Below are 20,869 nucleotides of genomic sequence, written 5' to 3'. Positions count from 1 at the left end.
TGGCCCAAGCCTTGCGTGCCTCCCCCCTGGACGGCACTGATGTCAGGCACTGGCCCGAGTCATTCCCCACCCACCCAATGCGGTGCTGGCCTGAGCTGCTCCCGCCCCCCATCTTCATGGGGCTGGCCTGAGCCGCTAATCCCCCTTGGCCTGCGCCACTCACCCCTCAGCCCATATGGGGCCAGCCCAAGCTGCTTGCCCAACCCCTCTCCCCGCTCATGTGGGGCTGGACTGGCCCAAGCCACTTGCCTGAGTCATTCCCTCCGTTCCTCCATGCCCTGCTAGGGATGGCACCCCACTTTTCTTGGTAAAATTGGACATTTGTCCCATTTGCTCTTGACAGCTGATGATCAGTTGGCAAGAGCGAACAGGACAAATGCCCAGTTTTGCCAAAAAAGTCAGGACAGCCGGGCCAGGACTTAATAAAGGGACTGTCCTGGTCAAAACAGGACATACGGTCACCCTTAGCAAAGTGAATAAAAATTTACCTTCCAGAGGAAACCTCAGACACTTCAGAAAGCTGGTGGTGTCAGCTAGTGACACAGGAATAAAAGTGTAGCACTTTTCTCAGGAGCAGTGGGGACCCTTAAACGCGCCATACTGATTTTGTAGGTCACACTTCAGACGGGAGTACATTTTTATGGGTGAGTTAGTGTAAAATAATGAATAGACTTGTAGGAATTTATAATTACAGGCAGTTTCTTAGTAACAGCATCTAACCACATATATGTCATACATGTTACAAATGCCAATACATTTTATTTTCAGAGGCCTTACAGAGCATGAAACCACAGCAAACAAACCACTTTTTAAAAATTAATAACTTAGAAGCCTTTTAACTCATGACAGTTTCTGTACCTTTCCCTTTTGTTAATACTTTTTCTCTGCCTAGTGACATTGTATAGGTGTCTTATATACCGCTTGGACATTAGCGTAACCTCGTTAATGTTCAAACCTCAAATGATTATAACTTAAAATTATTCTCATAACCTGTAAAACATGCACATACTAGCAATGACTCCAAATAATTTTTATTTAATATGACAACTTTTATCGTACATTTACTTTAAAATTAGATAAACAGGTGTTTAAGTTTATTGTGCTCTGTTTTAGAAAATGCATCCAGATTATTGCATCTTAATAGGAGGATGTAACGTTTAAAAATCTCATTTAAAAAAAAAATCTTGCCTTTGTTACAAACAGTGACTTACATTATTAAAATTGAAAATTCTTTAAAATCCATCTTGTGCTGTTTTTTACCTTTTGCATTTCTCTCAACTTGGACAATGAAAATAGAAAATCAAAATTTCATTTTCAGGTTCTCATAATACCACAATGCTGCAACTTTGTGTTGCAAACACTGCAAGGGAATGTTCAGTGCCTTTAAAGTTTCTATTGGAATTTGAAGTTATGGAAATATTGATCTTAGCTTTAGAAAAGCTTATTTGTATAAAATCTAAAATACAGGCCAGTGCCATGACAATTGTTATCACTCTTGGGATGTTTTTGTTTGCTCCTCATTGTGTGGTGTTTAGACTCTCATTCTTTGGAACCTTACACCTACTCTGAATGCTTATTTCATTAGCGCCACTAGTCTACAGCTTGCATTGTATTTAAAAATCCTGTAGTTTTAAAAAATGCACACAATTAAAATGTGATCAGTTCTACTTTTGCTTTGTGCTGCAATACCACCACTCCCTGGTGGGTTCTGCAAGGGCTTATTTATTTTGGGATAAACTGTGGTTGACTCTTGCATGGATGCACAGTGTGTGCAGGAACTCTGCTCTTCTCCCTCCCACCCCAATAGCCACTCTTCTCTTACATGCCTGTGCAAGGGCAGAGCATAGGTGTAGTTCCTGCCCCCACCTTGAGCACAAACCTACCACCTCACAAAGGACAGGACAGGGAGAAGACAATATTTATGGTCCTTTCTCTGCTTCTAGGGGATTAAGCACATGCTCTTTTGTTTTAAGGTGTGCTTCCCTCGGCATGCCAGGAATTCTGGAAGCTGCTCCTGGGGTGGGGTAGCTCCACACCATTCTCAAACAGGCATAATCTGAACACTTATGGTTGGTAATGAGCTCTGAATTTCCATCTTTGGACTTTTTAAAAGTTATTCACTCTATAAAAACTGCAGCTAAACCCTAAACTAGGAAGTATTTGCATTCAGGATCTGGATTCTGTTTAGTTTTAATGTCTAGACTAAAAACATTGATAGTGACATGGAAAAATTCAGGTTTCCCTTCTCTCTCCTCAGGTCAGATGTGGAGGACCAGGTTCTTTCTAGGCTGACAATTCTTGTTTAAAGGCATTTTTATCTGACTTAACTGGACTATGAAGCCAAAGACAGCTGACCTCTGACTAACAAGAGTTGTCATCACATCATGCTTTACTTTAGTGCTCTCCATAACAGTTCTCTCCTGGTGAGAGATGATTAAGAACTTGATGCTTGGGGCTGGTAGCAGTATTTAAAACAGAGCAGTGCTTCAGAGCCACTGTGCTATCACAGATTGAGATATTCCAGCACAAACACTTGTAGGATTTTGTTGAGGTTGTCAACGGTGGGTTTGTTGAGGTTTTGTTCATTGTCCTCCATAGTGTGCCACACCTTAGGGAAAGGGGATGGGATCAAGTGAAGAATTTGAACCCCTGAAAGAGAGGAAGGAATTTGGAGATAGCACACAGGCCTTTTGGGTGAGTAAATTAGCATGCATTACAGTACAAGTGGAGTATCTAAGTCATTTGGAATCCAGGGCTATAGTCAGACTATTACTCAATATAGTGACTCCATAACAAGCTGGTATCTCTACAGCTTCCTTCCATTGTTCCTCTTACCCAGCTTGTGACTACAGAAGCTCACCACTTACACTGTATAATTCCTAAAATTAACGAGGAGTCCGGTGACACCTTAAAGACTAACATTTATTTGGGCATAAGCTTTCGTGGGTAAAAAAAACCCACTTCTTCAGATGCATGGAGTGAAAATTACAGATGCGGGCATAAATATACTGACACATGAAGAGAAGGGAATCTTCTGTTAGTCTGTAAGGTGCTACCGGACTCCTCGTTGTTTTTGTGGATACAGACTAACACGGCTACCCCTCTGATTCCAAAAATTAGTCTCCTTTCCTTCCCAGCACTCTTTTTAAAAATACTTGTGAGAAGAGGTGTGGTTGGACTGTCACAGCAGCTCTCAGTCTTGCAGTCATGCTCCTACTGTGCTTACCTGAGAGCTGCAGAGGACACATTGTAGCCACTGTAGCTTTCCCCCAGGGCAACTCTGAATGGGCCTATTGTAGCGCAATGTTAGCCTTGCTCTGTTCTACATAGCAATTATCCAGTTCCCTGATTGGGATTGGTTGGGATGCCTTACCTACCCCATTACTGCCTGGTAAAATGGAGCACCCTTTGTTACACTAAGCTACCAACATTCCCAGCATGATGGCTCTGTAATGCTGGTTAGGTGAAAGCCTCAGGCACCAAGCCATTGGAAGAGTGGGGGTGGTTGTGGGAGGGACAATTAAATTTATTCTCCACCTACCACTCTTTTCCCCCCTCCCCATCCTGTTCCCTACCACCCCCTTGTTCACACTGCTACCAGCTCCCCAAAAGCAAACAGGTAAGATGCACCTCTCTCTGCCTCCTACCCATGATGTTAGAGGAGCTTGTCACCTGCAGTGTCTAGTGACTATAGTGGCTCTTCTCCACATTTTCACTGGGACTTCTTTTTGGTATCCTCGCCATAGCTCACACATGGAAGGTGTTTAACAGGCTATGCCTCAGTGGCACCTGCCCTGCTTTCTTCAACTATGAGCTGTACCATACTGTGCTCATCACCCTACTCAGTTGTGCATGATCTGACCTTCAGAGGAGCTTGGGTTGGACTGAACCCCAGTTTTGCATTTGCCAAAGCCCTGCAGCTGGCTAGAGTGAACACACAAGATTGGCAACAGAAGCAGGCTGGGGATCAGTACAAGCCTCATAATTAAAGTAGGGAGGAATAAACACTAAAGAACCCAGTGAAAAAGTTCCTGGGATTGTCTAAGGCTCTCGATATCAGCTCAATCAAATCTCTAAGTCAAGTTCCCCTTTTATGCTTGTGAAAATGCCAAGGTGAAGAAGAATAGATTATTTCACTAGTCTCAATTGTGCTGTAACAAACTGGCTAGTGTGTGTACTGAGATTCCTTTGAGCTCAGATGGTGGGGAGCTGTGCTTTTGGAAAAGGAAGATCTGTGTTCTACTGCTATGAAATGTCTTTGGGATCAGTGGTGCTTAGCCCCTCTAAAAATGTATTTAGGAGCCTCAGATTTAAGGAGCTAGGTTAGCAAATGCTGGCCTATACACAATGCTCGCTTGCTTAAAATAAGCATCTGCCCCTGAAATTACAGTAAACTCATACGCTAATTAGGAAATATTTAAAATGGATGCCAGTACCTCTTCTTAAAAATGGAATATGGTCATCCTCAATCAACCCTGGAGCAGCGTTACCCCGGAAATACTGCCTTTCAGAAGGGTGATTCTTCAGCAAACCCAAGCCATGTAGCTTTCGTTCTAAAATTCACAATTGAAACAAAGTTTAAATTATACTTGACAGTAAAATATCCTTCAAATAATATAGTCAACTGAACAACTTTTCTCGTGTAGTATAGGATATTTTTCACATCAAAGAGGGAAAAACAATTGGAAACAATTATTTGTGTTCACCTGGCATCAGTCAGTGGAGGAAGATGGCTGTTGTTTCCCCACCTGTAAAATGAGGATAACTGAAGCACGGAGGGGGTATTTGACCTGCCCAAGGTCCCACAGTGACAGTCTTAGAACTCATGTTTCCTGGCTCCCATGTTTCTAGGTTACCCATTGGGCCATTTCATTAGAGGTCACAAGGATACTAGAGTTTTCATAGCAGTTTTCAAGATCCTGCTAAATGTTAGATTTTTATTTTAGAAAAATTAACTCCCAGTTCATAAAACTATGGAATTATGTGAACCAGGTAATAAATTGTGAAATCTTTGAAAACCCCCATAAGTGTTAGTAAAACAAACGGAGTTTAGCAAGGACAACTTTACCAAAAACAAGCACCTTAAAAATTTTAATAACTTGCTTTGGTTGGAAGTGGCTACCACAATTTTAGAGTCTGAACCTACAACTCTTTTGCATGAAGAACTCCTGTTGAATTCCAGGGGAGGAATGACCCTGCTGAAGAGGGCTTTCAGGATTGAGCCCTTATTTAATGGATAACCCTCCTTACCGATTGCTTGAAGTCTGTTAAACCATCGGGCAGTGTTTGAAAAATAATTGGGAAAGGTTGGGTTTGAAGCACCAATTAAATCCAGTAACACAAACAGATCCTATAGGAGTAAAACAAAAATGAAAACTTTTAGCTTCATTAAAAAGTCTTTGAAGAAAATAATATGCCATATAAATATGAGTACACAACCACTTCAGATTTGGGGACAACTTATACCTTCAAGTCAGTGGCACTGCTATGGGTACCCGCATGGCCCCACAGTATGCCAACATTTTTATGGCTGACTTAGAACAACGCTTCCTCAGCTCTCATCCCCTAATGCCCCTCCTCTACTTGTGCTACATTGATGACATCTTCATCATATGGACCCACGGAAAGGAGGCCCTGGAAGAATTCCACCTGGACTTCAACAATTTCCACCCCACTATCAACCTCAGCCTGGACCAGTCCACACAAGAGATCCACTTCCTGGACACAGTGCAAATAAGTGATGGTCACATAAACACCACCCTATACCGGAAACCTACTGACCGCTATACGTACCTACATGCCTCCAGCTTCCATCCAAGACACATCACACGATCCATTGTCTACAGCCAAGCCCTAAGATACAACCGAATTTGCTCCAACCCCTCAGACAGAGACAAACACCTAGAAGATCTTTATCAAGCATTCGTAAAACTACAATACCCACCTGGGGAAGTGAGGAAACAGATTGACAGAGCAAGACGGGTACCCAGAAATCACCTACTACAGGACAGGCCCAACAAGGACAATAACAGAACACCACTGGCCATCACATACAGCCCCCAGCTAAAACCTCTCCAGCGCATTATCCACGATCTACAACCTATCCTGGAAAATGTTCCCTCACTCTCACAGACCTTGGGAGGCAGGCCAGTCCTCACTTACAGACAACCCCCCAACCTGAAGCAAATACTCACCAGCAACTACACACCACACCACAGAATCACCAACCCAGAAACCAATCCCTGTAGCAAACCTCGTTGCCTACTCTGTCCCCATATCTACTCTGGCGACACCATCAGAGGACCCAACCACATCAGCCACACCATCAAGGGCTCATTCACCTGCACATCCACTAATGTTATATATGCCATCATGTGCCAGCAATGCCCCTCTGCCATGTACATTGGCCAAACCGGACAGTCCCTCAGCAAAAGAATAAATGGACACAAATCGGACATCAGGAATGGTAACATACATAAGCCAGTAAGTGAACACTTCAATCTCCCTGGTCATTCTATTACAGATTTAAAAGTCACTATCATTGAACAAAAAAACTTCAGAAACAGACTTCAAAGAGAAACAGCAGAACTAAAATTCATTTGCAAATTTAACACCATTAATCTGGGCTTGAATAGGGACTGGGAGTGGCTGGCTCATTACAGAAGCAGCTTTTCCTCTCCTGGAATTGACACCTCCTCATCTATTATTGGGAGTGGACTACATCCACCCTGATTGAATTGGCCCTGTCAACACTGGTTCTCCACTTGCGAAGTAATTCCCTGCTCTCCATGTGTCAGTATATAATGCCTGCATCTGTAACTTTCACTCTATGCATCCGAAGAAGTGAGGTTTTTACCCATGAAAGCTTATGCCCAAATAAATCTGTTAGTCTTTAAGGTGCCACCAGATTCCTTGTTGTTTTTGTGAGCAGTCGCAACTCTCACTTTTTCCTGCAGAAAAAATAAGAGCAAGTTGCCTCCAGTTGTCCCTGCTTTTCCCGCTGAAGTGGCACAGGAAGGAGAAGCAGAAAGCAAGTAAGGCCTCTCTCTCTCTCTCTCTCTCTCTCAAAAAAAAAAAAAACCCATATGCTCACTCCCATTATCTGGTGGAGTTCTCGTTTGGTGGAATTTGGCTGATTTCACAGTAGTTCTTTGTATTAGTTGTATGATATTTAACTAGGAATTCATTTGGAAATTAAAGGAGTTTTCACTTACAATGCTCTGTAGTTGGTTTGTATTTGTTGCACCAGGTGGATGGGGAGTAGATTCCATTTTCTGAGCTAAGTGTCGAGATCCATAGAGGGAATCGGTAGGTGACCACCGCAAAAAGGCTTCTTCACCATCAAAGAAAATCAATTTAAGTGAAAGATCTGGCCTGGAGGCTGAGCTGGTCTGTTGAGGAATGTCAAAAGCAATGTCACATTCAATTTCTGTGGAAATACATATTGATACAGGGTCTGATCCTGCAGCTTTCTCATGAGTAGTCTGTTTTTAACGACTCACATGAAAGGACTACCGCTCTTATTCAAACCTTCCCACATCTTCAGCCTCCCATACCTATACTGTGGTATCACGATAAAGACTGTCATGTGCCTTAAAAGCAGCCTGTGTTGATACAATTCCTTTATGAGGACTCTGTCGGTGGTTAGAAGTTTCACATCTTGACTTGTATGAGGATGAACTCAATAACTTGAGAGAGGTCTACAGAACCAGGTGGATGAAACGTTTAGTGTCATCTGAGATTAGCATTTGTGGTAACCCTTGATATGAGTTCTGCCTCAGCAAGCAGACTCATAAATGAGCTGTGGTTTTTGTCATGTTTGTGTGTACTGAGTCTCATGAAAACAGTGAGGAACAAGGCACTATTAGTCATTAAAATAAGTGACATTTCTTTTTCTGCAGGGTGACGTGCAGCCTTAATCTGACCCTAAAACCAAAGCACGGATGTATGTGTCATTTTGGGGCTCACCCAGACCAGTAAAGGGTTCTGTCACCGCCTGTCTTGTAACTTTGGGTGCCTTAAAACTATGTCGCTATCCTGGCATGGTGACTTAATTATTTAGGGTGGGGAAATTTCAGACAGGATGTCTTAATGTTGTCCCACTAATCCTAATGGCTCAGTGTTTGTCTTTTCCTGGATTGTATAATGCTAGGTGCTTGGAGCTAATCTCGTAGGGTTGGGTGGGAACGCAACCCCTTCCTGCCTGATTGCTTCATCACTCTGCTGTGAGGTGGAGCTAAATGTTGCAGCACAAATCATGAGCACAGCTCTACACATACACAAATACATTTACTCATAGCCAAGGTCTGGATACATAAAGACCATCAAGTTCAAAATATTACAAGCTTTCATAAAACACCTTGGCATATTTTTATACACAATAACACTGTACACAACTAATTGATTCAGTTGCTTACTCTTTGGGATTTTGACCTCCTGTTCTCCCTTTGGGGTATCTGGACCCTGGTTGCCACATTATGGAAAGGGAACACTGTGACACAGACATACCCAAGCAGGTATATTGACCTGTGTCTAACCAAATTTTCAATATTTCTCTGAAGGGGGCTGTGTGTGGGCTCTGCTGAAACTTAAGAACTAGCTGATTGTCATGGTTATTTTGTGATGTTTGCACAGGAAATAATTTTAGTTATGTAGGATATTGAGTTTCAAAACTGTTGAAGTGAAACTTGCCATGTGAGGCAAGGCGGGTCTCCGGGCTAACTCAGTCAACACTGAGAACCATGGACATCCGTGGAGCCAGCCCAGTATTTACTGTCTAGACCAGGTGCAGCCTTGAGGATTTATGAAGAGACAAAAGAACCCCCCCAAAAGTCTCTGAATAGGGAACCCCCAGAGGTAAGAAACAGTAGTCTGGCATTGTATAAGAAATGAAGAAAAATCACAAGTTGTTATCCCCGCTGGCAGAGTCTCTCCTCTGTAATGGATATCTCATGAAAGGTGGATCCTAGTTTTCTGGACTGGACAAATGCTGTAAGAGCGAATTCATTGGGTGAGAAATACCTTATTAGCCAGGAAAGTAAAGTATTAATAAGTATAGGCTATAGCTTGTATTTTATGTTTTTCTTTTACCTGTTACCTTATGTTTCCAAACCCTTATACTTGCTTTTATTTGAGTCTTAAGCTCTGTTAAATAAACTTCACTTTGGTTTTACTATAGACATAAGCAAGTTGTGCGAAGGAGAGTGATAAACTGGGGTGCACTGCTTCCACTGGTGTGCCTTGCGGGCGTCTAGAGATAAGAGACTGGGCACACGAGTGTAACAAAGTGAGGTATGTAAATTGTTAGCTTGCAAAGGGGAAGAGAGGGGCTCGCAGACCCCAGAGTGGAGCGGTGTTGTCAGCAGCCGGTGGCTGCGAAGCGTCACCCTGATGGGCACAGACAGGGCTCCCTCCTGCTGTAAGCAGCTGGTAGTGATTCACCCCGGACACCTCAGGTATCCTGAAAAGTGTCACAAAGACCCTTCCTCTTCAGCCACCCAAAAAAAAAAAATCAAGGCACTGCCATCTGCAGAGAAGATGACATTTGTATTTAGGGCTGCAAAGGAGCTATCCATGTGGAATGTCTTCTCCTCTTCCACCACATGTTCCCAGCACAGGCACTGTCGACACTGCGGCCACTTCCTAAAATTTTCCACCATTGCTAATACCAGGTCTGTTCCACCCATATTAGTAACTTTGGGACCCCAGTCTAAAGAGTTGCCATTGGTGGTTTTACCATTGTATCCACTAATCCTATGCCAAACAGAGTTAAAAAGGTGGAGGTGGTGGTGGCGGCATCCAGTGCCCTGTATGCACTAAGGCTCCCAACCTTGCTACCACTGATGGAGCTGAACCAGGGTAAACAATGGTGGGAAACTTAGAAAATTTCCCTTGTGTAGATAGGGCAATATTGATATCCGCTCTGCTGTGAAACACCGGCTATTTTGTAGAGATTTCAGTTACTCCCCTTTGTTCTTTCCACTGCAAGACAGAGCTCAATCACCCCCATACATATACCAGGAGAATGTGAATTAAAGTAACTTTAAGAAAATAAGTATCTATGCCTGATTTTTTTTCTGCTTAAAATATTCCATGTCTGAATAATGTAAAAAGATATCTATGAACTAGAGTATTTTAAGCTTTACGTAAATATAAATAAATTGGAAGAGCACTGAGATAGAAATCACAACTTAAAGTCACTGTATATTAATAGAGTTGGCCGAGAACATAATAGACTATTATGCTATCACAAGTAGAGTCAAAAGGTCATTGATAATGTATTCATCAGATGAATCCCAAAATACTTTAACAGATTTCACAGGCCATCATTTGTACTAAGTAATTATTTCACCCACATTTAAAATACTGTCTTTTCATGAAATGAAAAGTTGAAATTAAATACTGACTTAGTACTTGCTAAAGATTCAAACCTCTAAATTGATGCCAGGATTTGTTTATATAAACAACTGTGCTAGTTCATGCAAAATCAAGATTTTTAAATGACAGTTCATTAATATATGCCATGGGGAAATACACCTCTACCCTGATATAATGCATTCCTCGGGAGCCAAAAAATCTTACCGCGTTATAGGTGAAACCGCGTTATATCCAGAGGTGAAAGTAAGCCGGTACGCCGGGCCGGACTGGACCGGCTTCCCCGGCGGTGATTTAAAGGGCCCGGTGCTCCAGCTGCTGCGGGGAGCCCCGGGCCCTTTAAATCACCGCTGGAGCTCCAGCAGCGGCACTTTAAAGGGCCAGCGGATATATATGTAATATAACATACTTAGTTTTATGATAAAAATATTGGAACACTTCATAATGTTCAAATCACCAAATACACTACTAGCACTAAAAGGTGCTATATCAACTTTTTGGAAACAATTGCAGCCCTAAAAACAATGTTTTAGATTACTTAGATACTTCACATCAGAACACCACAAAATCAAAATCTATCATCTGTACTTTGAGATTGCAGAGAGGATCAGCTTTACATATGAAACCCAGGCATATCTATTACAGGAGTGTTTTATATCTGCATGTGTGAAATAGTAGATAAGGCACTCAAAAATATGTAGCATAGCTCCTAGATTTTTTAGGGCCACTGAAACTTCTTGTGCATTGCAGATGGCCCTAGCACCAATTTACATCAGCTCTTAACAACATGGACAAGACAACTTAATATATATTACACTTCCTGTATTATGTCTTCCCATAATCTAAGACCACCACATACTTAATTCTGAATAATTGACATATTAAGAAAAACAACAAGGAAAAAAAAAACAGAAGTGAAGTTGCCGTTAGAACATGGTGTATGTATCTCCTCTGTAACAGGCTGCTGCAACTCTTTCTCTCTCCAAATGGCTGCCTATCTCAGAAAACAGTAGACTTCCTAGAGATTTAAAAGTGCGGTACACACAAAGCAAAGACCTAGCAGTTACAGAGAGAAATACACCACACCCTTCTCAATGTCTTCTTGAGTGACTGGGCTTGGTGCAGGAATTACTACATGGCATTCTATGGCCTGTATTACGCAAGAGATCAGACCAGATGTTCATAATGGTCTCTTTGGGCCTTAAAATCCATGCATTTATGACGATGGCTATGATCCATTAAATTATCCACCCTTTACATGTAATTATGAAGTGTTACTGTGTTTCTTTGTGATGTTTAATCATTCATTTAATGGTATCAGGCTTAGAAACAGAGATTATTAATGTATCCTACATCCTGAAAACTGACACTATTAGGTTACTTTTTAAAAAGCATGGTTCTGTATATCCTGTGGTTAGAAATCTTTTTAAAAGTCTCCAGTCTTCAACTAAGTAAAAATGTGTCATTTCCACAGCATGCTGTCGAATTGCTCAAACCTCTCCGATACCATTGTGCATCTATTAATGCTTCCTCATTTTTTTTGTATGATGTGAAGTTAAACTCTTATGCAGTAATAGACCTGGGTCCAGTTCTGTTCCCATTAAAATCAATGGGAGTTGTGCCATTAACACCAATAGGAGAAAGATCAGGCCCATGATCATTGAGAATGACAATACAGAAGCCACATAAGGCTCAGCTATCATGGAAGCATGCAAAAGAAAAAGAAACAAGTACCGTCATTGACTGAAGCTGGCTGTCCAGGGCACGTGCTAGCTCCAGTAACATAGCGCAGGGCACAGCTGAGTCAGTGGCTCCCACAAACACTCTGCCATCCCATTGTGGACCGAAGTATTTTGAGTCATGGTGGCAAGCAAGTACCAGATGGCGCTTGGCAGAGGGATTAAGGGTGCTGATGATATTTGAGAACGTTCGGTATCCATAGGGCGTGTATCCCTGAAATGTATCTTCTTCGACTACCCAGCCAGCCTGCAATCTTTGAATACGGCGCTTGATATGCTGGAATTGCACACACACACACAAAATCACATTAATATTGTTCAGCATCAAACATGTTTGCAAACAAACTATATCAGTAGCTAGTTTACAATATCAGCTCTTTAATTTTTCTGCGAGGGCTACTGTATTTATAATAAGCATTTTCTGTGGCTAGGCAGCTAATGGACTGAGTACTTGATAATCACCATCATTGTTTCACTGCTAACTTCTCTTCCTCCACTTTCACCCCATTTGCTTGGCCTCTCCCTTGTTGTCTCTTGTTATATGCTAAGATTGTAAACTCTTTGGGGCAGGGATTATCTGTTAGTACAGGGGTAGGCAACCTATGGCACGCGAGCTGATTTTCAGTGGCACTCACACTGCCCGGTCCTGGCCGCTGGTCCGGGAGGCTCTGCATTTTAATTTAATTTTAAATTAAGCTTCTTCAACATTTTAAAAAACCTTATTTACTTTACATACAACAATAGTTAAGTTATATATTATAGACTTATAGAAAGAGACCTTAAAAATGTTAAAATATATTACTGGCACACGAAACCTTAAATTAGAGCGAATAAATGAAGACTCGGCACACCACTTCTGAAAGGTTGCCGACCCCTGTTTTAGTATATGTTTGTAAAGTGCCTAGCATAATAATCACTGATGGCAGCCTCTAGGCGCTACTGCAGTACCAATAATACTGTTGTTTGCTTTCTACAAGAAATGTGCCTTACAAATAGCAAGTGACTTGAACGAGGCTTAAGAGTTCAACAGGAAACAACTAAATAGTCTCTTCTCTATAAACTGCGCAAAGAATGGAACACTGGAGAACAACTAACTTCAAAAATGGAATCACACAAAATATAATTCAATGTGAGGACAAAATTGAAAACAATGGAACCTGTACAACAGACTACTCATATTAGGCAACTTCCTGCCTTGAAAGATTGCCTCTAAAATATCCCCAAATGTATCCAGTACAGAGGGTTCTGCGTCATCTTTATTATTGGTCTCTTAAGTACTCTCTCAAGGACATGTTTCTCTATATTTAGATAAATAGTGGAAAAAAGCCTCTAAAGGGGAAAAACTATCAGATCATTAAGAGCCTGAGCCAGCTCCTATTAAGGTCAATGGGAGTTTTGCCATTGACTTCAGTGGGAGCAAGAGTGTCCCCTTGAATGGTTTCCATTTTGTTCTGGGTAGTGTTCTGAAAGTTCATGCAGCAACGAGTATTTTGTCCTGTTTGTAAACCTACCATTGGCATCAGCGGGTGTTCTGCAGTGGATTGAGGGGAGTATGTAGTCCTAGCTGTACATCTCGGCCCACGGACTGAATTAAAAGTGGAATTTGGACCTTTCCACAGAATGGGTTTGACACCCCAGCTGCTCTATTATGTTTTAACAGAACTCTCTTCTCTGTGCTGACGATGGAGAGTGTTTCTATGTTGTCATAAGGATCTTTTTATTTTCATACATTGTTGTTACCCATAGCAGCAAAAATCCCCTACTTGAGCATGCCATGTGGTTACCATGCCTCAGACTCTGCTCTGTTATTTTTTCCTTTAGTTTGGCTGACAGCCAGTAAATCACCTAGGAACCTCAGAACTGGGTACTATGGACTCTCACAGACATTGAAACAAGCTTCATTTTTCCACTCCACCAGCTACAGATTGGCAAGTTCATTTATTAGACACAATGGGCTATGGTGGTGCTGTTAAGCCAGCGCCTGCATGGCTGGTTGGGGGCACAGAGTGGTTCCACACTGGGGAGAATCCCAAGAGGTGTTCTGGCGGACTCAGTCACCCCAGAGCAGAGACCATTTAACAGGTGCTGTTTGTATACCCCTGACGTGCAGATTCAACTCTGCTTGTCGGTGTGGAAGAGTAATAGGGTCACACCCCACCTTTAAACCCTCTTTACCCCCTGTAGAGTCTCTAGTAGCTCCAGCAGCAGGAAACTCCTGATCCTTGCAATGGTGTAGCGCAAGGACTAGGGTTGTGCTGGTCCTTGAAAGGGGTATAAGGTGGGCTGGGTGCACCTATGCAGAACTAGCTACAAACTAGCCCTTAGATTAGTCTGTTTACATAAACATAGCAACAAAAAAATAGAGTGAGAGTAAGTAGTCAGTTTTCAACATGGCAAAATGTTAACAGGAGATGTGGGAGTCAAGGTTCCATGCTAGGCCTGGTGCTGTTTAACTTCTTATTGCTGATTTTTAAGAAGATGGACTTTCATTCAATAAGGCCATCAGTAAGGCCATTGTAATAAAAATGTCACCTAGCTAAGATTGAATCTCTCTAGTTAATGTATTACAATATCTGGCCAGTCATGGCACTGTGTGTGTAAAGGCTGAGTCCTTCTCTTTAACCTTCCTGCCATCTTCAACGGTATCTTCAGATCATGGCCCAGCTGATGCAGAAAGCAGTTCTCACCAACAGCATGTAACTCACTTTTTGGAAACTGATTAGATTGCTGATAGCAGTGTCCCTTTACATTCCATAGGTTTTTAGAGTGATTTCTATATAACTTTTTATTATAGTTTCATTCCTTTCCTAAAGTTCCCCAGGACTTTCTAGAAGAGTGACCAAGACTAGGCCTGGTTCTACTACATGCAACTCCCCTGAAGTTATTGGAGTTAGAACTGTGGGCAAAATGCAGGCCTGGTATATTTCAAAGTTGTACAGCACCTTTCTTCTGGGGCTCCCAAAGTGCTTTACAAGCATTAATGAATTAAGCATCATGTTACTCCTCTGAGATAGAGAAGAACTGATATCCTCACATTACAGATGTGGTCATTGAAACCAGAAAAGTAAAGTCACTTGCCCCAAGTGGCACAGTGAATAGGTGGAAGGACCAGCAAAGGAAGCCCTGAGTCCTTGTCCCATGTACCTTTTAAAAACACTGTGGCTTCTTGACAAGCTATAGTAATCCAGAGCAGGCAAGATGTCAAATTGCATCATGGTCCAACCCACCACTACAGCTAGATCTTTGGGGCAACTCTGTAAGCCCTCCCTCCTCAAAACCAGCAAGACCTCTTCAGGGAAGACATTTGGCTTGCCCTCCATGTGAAGTTCCAAGGGCAACTGTGCAAACATGGTGCCATGTATCAGGGAGTAGCCGTGTTAGTCTGTATCTACAAAAACAACAAGGAGTCTTAAAGACTAACATTTATTTGGGCATAAGCTTTCGTGCTTATGCCCAAATAAATCTGTTAGTCTTTAAGGTGCCACCAGACTCCTTGTTGTTTTTGTGCAAACATGGCATGTTTGTGTGAGCGCAAAGACATCCTGCTGGGTTGATTTTAGGTTACATGGAGTACTCTTTCACTTAAATATATGTTTAATATCTGATTTTCTTTTATACGTCATACTTGTTGGAGCTGCGTAAAATTAGGGAATAGAATTTAAAGTAGATTAAGTTTTGGGCCTGTCAGCCTTGATGTTGTGTCTTTATGGATGACCTTTCTCAGTCTTCTGATGGTAGTGGTCTTACTGAATGCAGCAAATGTGTCTCCACACATGGGTGGCCAGAGCCTTATACATTTGAGGGCACTAGCAGAATACAAACAGATGGTATCCTTAGTGTGTCCAGAGGATGTAGTCTCACCTGACGCACAGCATAATTTCCTGGTGATCCTGGGTATCTCTCTATCAGTATAGGATGCAGATCATTTTGCCACATTTGAGAAACATCTGTGTGTGCTGCAACTTGCTGGATACCAGAAAAATTTAAAATACTTGGTTGGTGGGAGTACTGCAGAAGGAAAAAGAGGCAACTATTATCTGTTTGTTTGTGTTGTTTTCTTCAGTATGACAAATGTAATGCTATAGAATGCAAATAACATACTGTTCTATATTAACAAGATATTGAGTGCTAATCCTATTTACTGTGGCATCCTCCAGTAATATGGACAACAACCCCCTATGAGTGTGGTTCTTCTCTCAAAAGTGACTCTAAAAATGGCATTGTGCAGTTCTGTATCTCACTGGTTGCTAGACTGAATGTGCTCAGTTTACACATTTTTTCACATGCCTGAGCAACAAAAGTTTTACCGACATAAGTGCTAGTGTACACATGGCCTAAGATAAGTTTCTTACCTAAACCAACCTTTCAGCGTCACCCACCCCACCTGGTTGGGGATCCATCATTCAGGGAATGCGAAGAGTGCTGGACCCTTTATTCCCTCTGTGATGGATAACAAAGCAGTTCTTTCCACTTCTTATAGTCCAGTAATCCTTTGCAATGTGTTCTTTTGAAGTGTACAGTATCCCCAGAAAAAGCTCCTTGTGCTCCCATGTGTTGATGCCATGCTGTTTTCTTAACTTCCTGATAACTTGTTTTTCTGTTGACTTAAAATGCAAATGAATGCAAAACCAACCCGGGCTCGCCCGGCAAATACTGTCTGGGGATTGGTCCTGCTTTGAGCAGGGGGTTGGACTAGATGACCTCCTGAGGTCCCTTCCAACCCAGATATTCTAAGTGTCCTTTGTGTTGGTTTCACAATATTTCACTCACAACAGATACCTCGGCAGCCAGATAAATCAACATCCCTTTGACCTTTGAGGAGAAGATTTCTGCTGCTGCTTTTGACTCCCACTTCTTTGCTTGGCTTGTGGGGGAGAAGCAACAAAAATCCTCTAGGATCCTGTGGGGACAAGAATCTAGAGGTGGTGGCTGGTGAGTGTGGGGTGGAGGTTAGAGTGCTCAGATGCTCTGGTGATGTAAGCAAGGTCTGAATGAGCTCTCCCATGACATCTAGTGTAGTGACACATCACATTGGGGGTGGGGGGGGGAAGACTTCAGGAGCAGACCCTGTTTGTAGAGACACGTCTAGTCTGCCTAGGTGTGCAGCATGATGGAGCTGCTTTGCCAAAGTGATCGCTTTTGGCTGGTTGCAAATCACTCTAGTATTCGAATGCAGGGGTTATCCTTAGTGTATGAGTAAAGGGCAACAGAACTGTACTTAGCCTGCCCTGATTGAGGGGGTCACCCTAAACTGAACTTTACTTGCTAAGCAGGGAGTAAGGGATGCCAAATCCCAGTGAAGATGAGTAGAGCCCTGCAAATCTGCGGATTTCTGCTTTAGATCCGCGGATCATTATTGTGGATTGGATGCGGATACAAATTTTGTATCCGCGCAGTGCTCTAAAGATGAGAGTGGATTGGGACAAGTGTTCCTGCCTGACGGTGTGGACTTTTGATGGTAGTGGTCTTACTGAATGCAGTGAATGTGTCTCCACACAAGTGGCCAGAGCCTCGTACAATGAGGGCACTACCAGAATACAAACAACAGATGGTATCCTTAGTGTGTCCAGAGGCTGTAGTATCACCTGACGCACAGCATAATTTCCTTGTGATCCTGGGTACTTCACTATCAGTATAGGAAGCAGATCGTTTTGCCACATTTGAGAAACATCCTAGATACCATTTGATCTACCCGTCTCCAGCGTTTAATGATAGACCTGATTAAACTCAATTAAGAGTCCTTGTTTCCAGTTGGTGATTCCTAGAGCTGTCCTCACTGCTGAGCAAGTCTAGGGGCTGAGCCTTAGCACTTATGTGAGAACAGTTAAAGGCAACATAGCAACCACACCAGCAGTGAGGTTCCCCACTACCTGCTGGAATCACTGAGAGCTGATGGAACTTCAGAATGTGATGTCACATCAATGGAGGACAGCAGCAGTGGCAGTAGGAGCGGCAGCAGGGAGACAGCAGTAGCAGGGGACGTGGCGACAGAGAGAGGAGGGGGAGAGAGAGAGAGACGCAGCAGCAGTGGGAGTGCAGCAGCTGTGAGCCGGTTGCAGAGGTGAGAGCAGAAGAGGCATTGTTCAAGACCCGCCCCCAAAGGTGGGAGGTGACCCCCACCCCACCCAGGAACAGACCTCTGGACTCTGTGTCTTTGCTAACCAAGGACAGCCAACTGTGAGTGGGCTGCAGTGGAGGGAGAGAGGAGTGGTGTGTTAAGGAATGTTAGCTAGTTGGAGTTTCACACCATAAGGTGTGAAACTGAGGCAAAGGACACTGCCCAAAGCACTGTGGGGTGGGTGTTTGCCTGTGGTCACATGCTTTTGAATTATGGTTGTGGTGTTTTCCCAAATAAATGTTGGGTCCCCTTTTAATAAAAGTTTTCTTTTGTTATACACAGATTCAGAGCTTGCGAGAGGGGAAGTATTACCTCTTAGAAGTGCCCACCAGTGGTGTTTTGTTTTTCCAGATGACTGAGAGGGGGCTTGAGCTGGTTCTATTGTCTGTTGTTAAGAGAAACTCCTAGACCAGTGGTTTTCAAACTTTTTAGGCTGCGTATCCCTTTCCAAATAATGTAGCCTACCGCATATCCCCATCTGAGATAGGATCATAATATACCTATGATTAGATTGCATTTTATTTAGTAACACTTGGCATTGTCCATCATTACAGGGTGTAATAAAATGCATTGTCCACCATTACCCCTTGATGAGAGCTTGCGTACCCCTAGAGGTACACATACTTCAGCTTGAAAACCACTGCCCTAGACAGTGAACCCAGCCTTTGTGCTGCTGACTCCACCTGGTAGAATGGTTACAGTGATGAGGGGTGGTGTGAAGGCCTGATGTTTACACTGAAATCAAAGGCAATGGGGTTGGCTCAGTAGATAGGACAGCGTGAGTATAGTGGGTGGGTGAGGTAAGGAGAGGGAGGGTATGTATGGTGAGAAAAAGAGCTGGAGAGAGGCACTGATGCTGCTCACCATTTTCTGTAATGACCAGTGTAACCATGGACTTGGTCTCAATTAGATATTTGCTCAGTGGCCTACAGTGTTGCCCTATGGGTTATATCTGGAAAGATAAATATGAATACATGACGATGAGCCAAACAGAATTCTACTGGGCACAGACCTCTTTTTAAAAAGTAAAACAATTAAAACAAATCTAACTAAACAAGTGGCAAAATGAGGATGTGATAAGATGACCAAAAGGAAGTTAATGAAAAATAGAACAGAAGGGAGCCTCACTTGTCATCTTGTCTTGGGCCTGGTAAATTCTGACTGCAGCCCTATACATCACTGGATGTTACATCAGATTACTAGAAGTCAGTCAATTCTAGAACTTTGGGCTCAGATTCTTTATGATCAACTCAAAATGGGTCTTGAACATTTTTTCCATTTGAAAGTTTTGGAACACTTGATTAAATTAACCTTGAAGCTCCACGATCTATTATATTTCATGTGGCTCAAATAACTTCTGCATGAAGAAACCATGCTAGTGTTTCATAATCAGGCCAAATAACTGTTATGTTTTGAGTGTCTGCCTGTATTTTTACTGCTGTATTATTCTATCTCACTAAGTATTAATCCTGAGATCTTATTGTTGTAATTGGTTTACACAATTTTTTTTAAAGAAACACAAATAACTCTGGATGAAACAAAACATGCTAATATTATCTTATTTCCAAATAATTATGCAGCAGTTCTGTTGTCATTATCTGTTATAGTCCCTACCTGTATTTTCCATGCTAGACAGAATTTACTATTTTAACAGATTTCAGAGTAGCAGCCGTGTTAGTCTGTATCCGCAAAAAGAACAGGAGTACTTGTGGCACCTTAGTCTCTAAGGTGCCACAAGTACTCCTGTTTATTTTAACAGAGACCTTCATTTCCTCAGACCAACATATAATACTTTCTGAATCATTTTAATTATAATCTCTCTCTCGCATTTCTTTTCTGCAGTCCTAACAGTCTTAGATTTTGTCTCTTTTTTTTCAAGTTCAACAATTCTCTGCAAAATGTTTCTCTTGTTGAGTTGCCAGGGCTAGGTTAGTGTGAATCTCATATCACAATAACACATTGAGGAAAAGAATTATCTGCAGCCATTAAATTATGATGAAGGCCATGTTCTCTTTACCTGTCTGAGTCTGTATTATGTATGCTCACAATGCTCTCTAAATAATAACAAGCTAAGATTTACTCTGATCTCTACGTTGTGGGTGGCTCAGAGAACTTAGCCCATCCACCCACACTGTGTTGTTATCACATCAGCAGCTCTTACACTGAAGTCAGAGCCCTGATCACAGCCACAGGCTGCACAACAAAGATGCAATTCATGCCGATGCCTCTCTTATAAGGAAGGAGTAGGAATCAAATGAGAGTGTCTGTCTGAATCTGAACTCCTCTTCCAGAAGCCTCCAGACTGAGAGGCAGGCCTGGATTAAACAGCTCAGCGCTGATCTCCCCTCCCCACACACACATATGCCAAAGCCTCACTCTGCATTTAAATGGGGGTGAGAAGACAAGAACCAGTTTGAGAAATACAACTGTGACCCACCTTCTCCTGTGTCCAGTCTACTCTGGCTTCCCTCCCATCTGCCAGCTGAGAGAAGGTGACTGTTGCCAGGTAAAGTGCCCAGGCCAGGCAGAAGGATGCTGCTGTCTTGGTACGCCTGCTTCCCCCTGCCATCCCTCTTCTGCAGCTGCTACTGCCCTTCTTCCTGTGCATGAGTCAGTAGCTGGAGCAGCTTCTTTTGCA

General features: G+C 42.6%; 1 protein-coding gene across 1 annotated transcript; it reads right to left on the bottom strand.

Annotated features, from left to right (window-relative positions):
* Positions 1-606: 606 nt before the first annotated feature.
* Positions 607-20,869, bottom strand: QPCT (glutaminyl-peptide cyclotransferase). Its single transcript, XM_024202424.2, has 7 exons — positions 20,669-20,869; positions 15,975-16,121; positions 12,109-12,390; positions 7,215-7,391; positions 5,251-5,350; positions 4,437-4,553; positions 607-2,649 (listed from the first exon to the last, which is right to left on the bottom strand). Exons 1-7 carry the CDS (start codon positions 20,837-20,839, stop codon positions 2,504-2,506), a joined length of 1,140 nt encoding a protein of 379 aa, XP_024058192.1. The 5' UTR covers positions 20,840-20,869; the 3' UTR covers positions 607-2,503.

The sequence above is a fragment of the Terrapene carolina genome, unplaced genomic scaffold (genome assembly GCF_002925995.2).
Source record: "Terrapene carolina triunguis isolate 2854851 unplaced genomic scaffold, T_m_triunguis-2.0 Scaffold85, whole genome shotgun sequence".
Classification (NCBI taxonomy): domain Eukaryota; kingdom Metazoa; phylum Chordata; order Testudines; family Emydidae; genus Terrapene; species Terrapene triunguis.
The sequence above is the reverse complement of the archived record's forward strand: the minus strand, read 5'-3'. Positions and strand labels throughout refer to the sequence as shown.

What these genes read in the sequence shown, in the direction of transcription:
- QPCT (XM_024202424.2), bottom strand. Translation starts at nt 20,839, where the DNA reads ATGCACAGGAAGAAGGGCAGTAGCAGCTGCAGAAGAGGGATGGCAGGG. An exon ending in GAAATTATGCTGTGCGTCAG is followed by an intron (nt 12,391 to 15,974) that starts GTGAGACTACAT and finishes GTGCAATTCCAG; the next exon opens with CATATCAAGCGCCGTATTCA. An exon ending in TAACAGACTTCAAGCAATCG is followed by an intron (nt 4,554 to 5,250) that starts GTAAGGAGGGTT and finishes TGTGAATTTTAG; the next exon opens with AACGAAAGCTACATGGCTTG.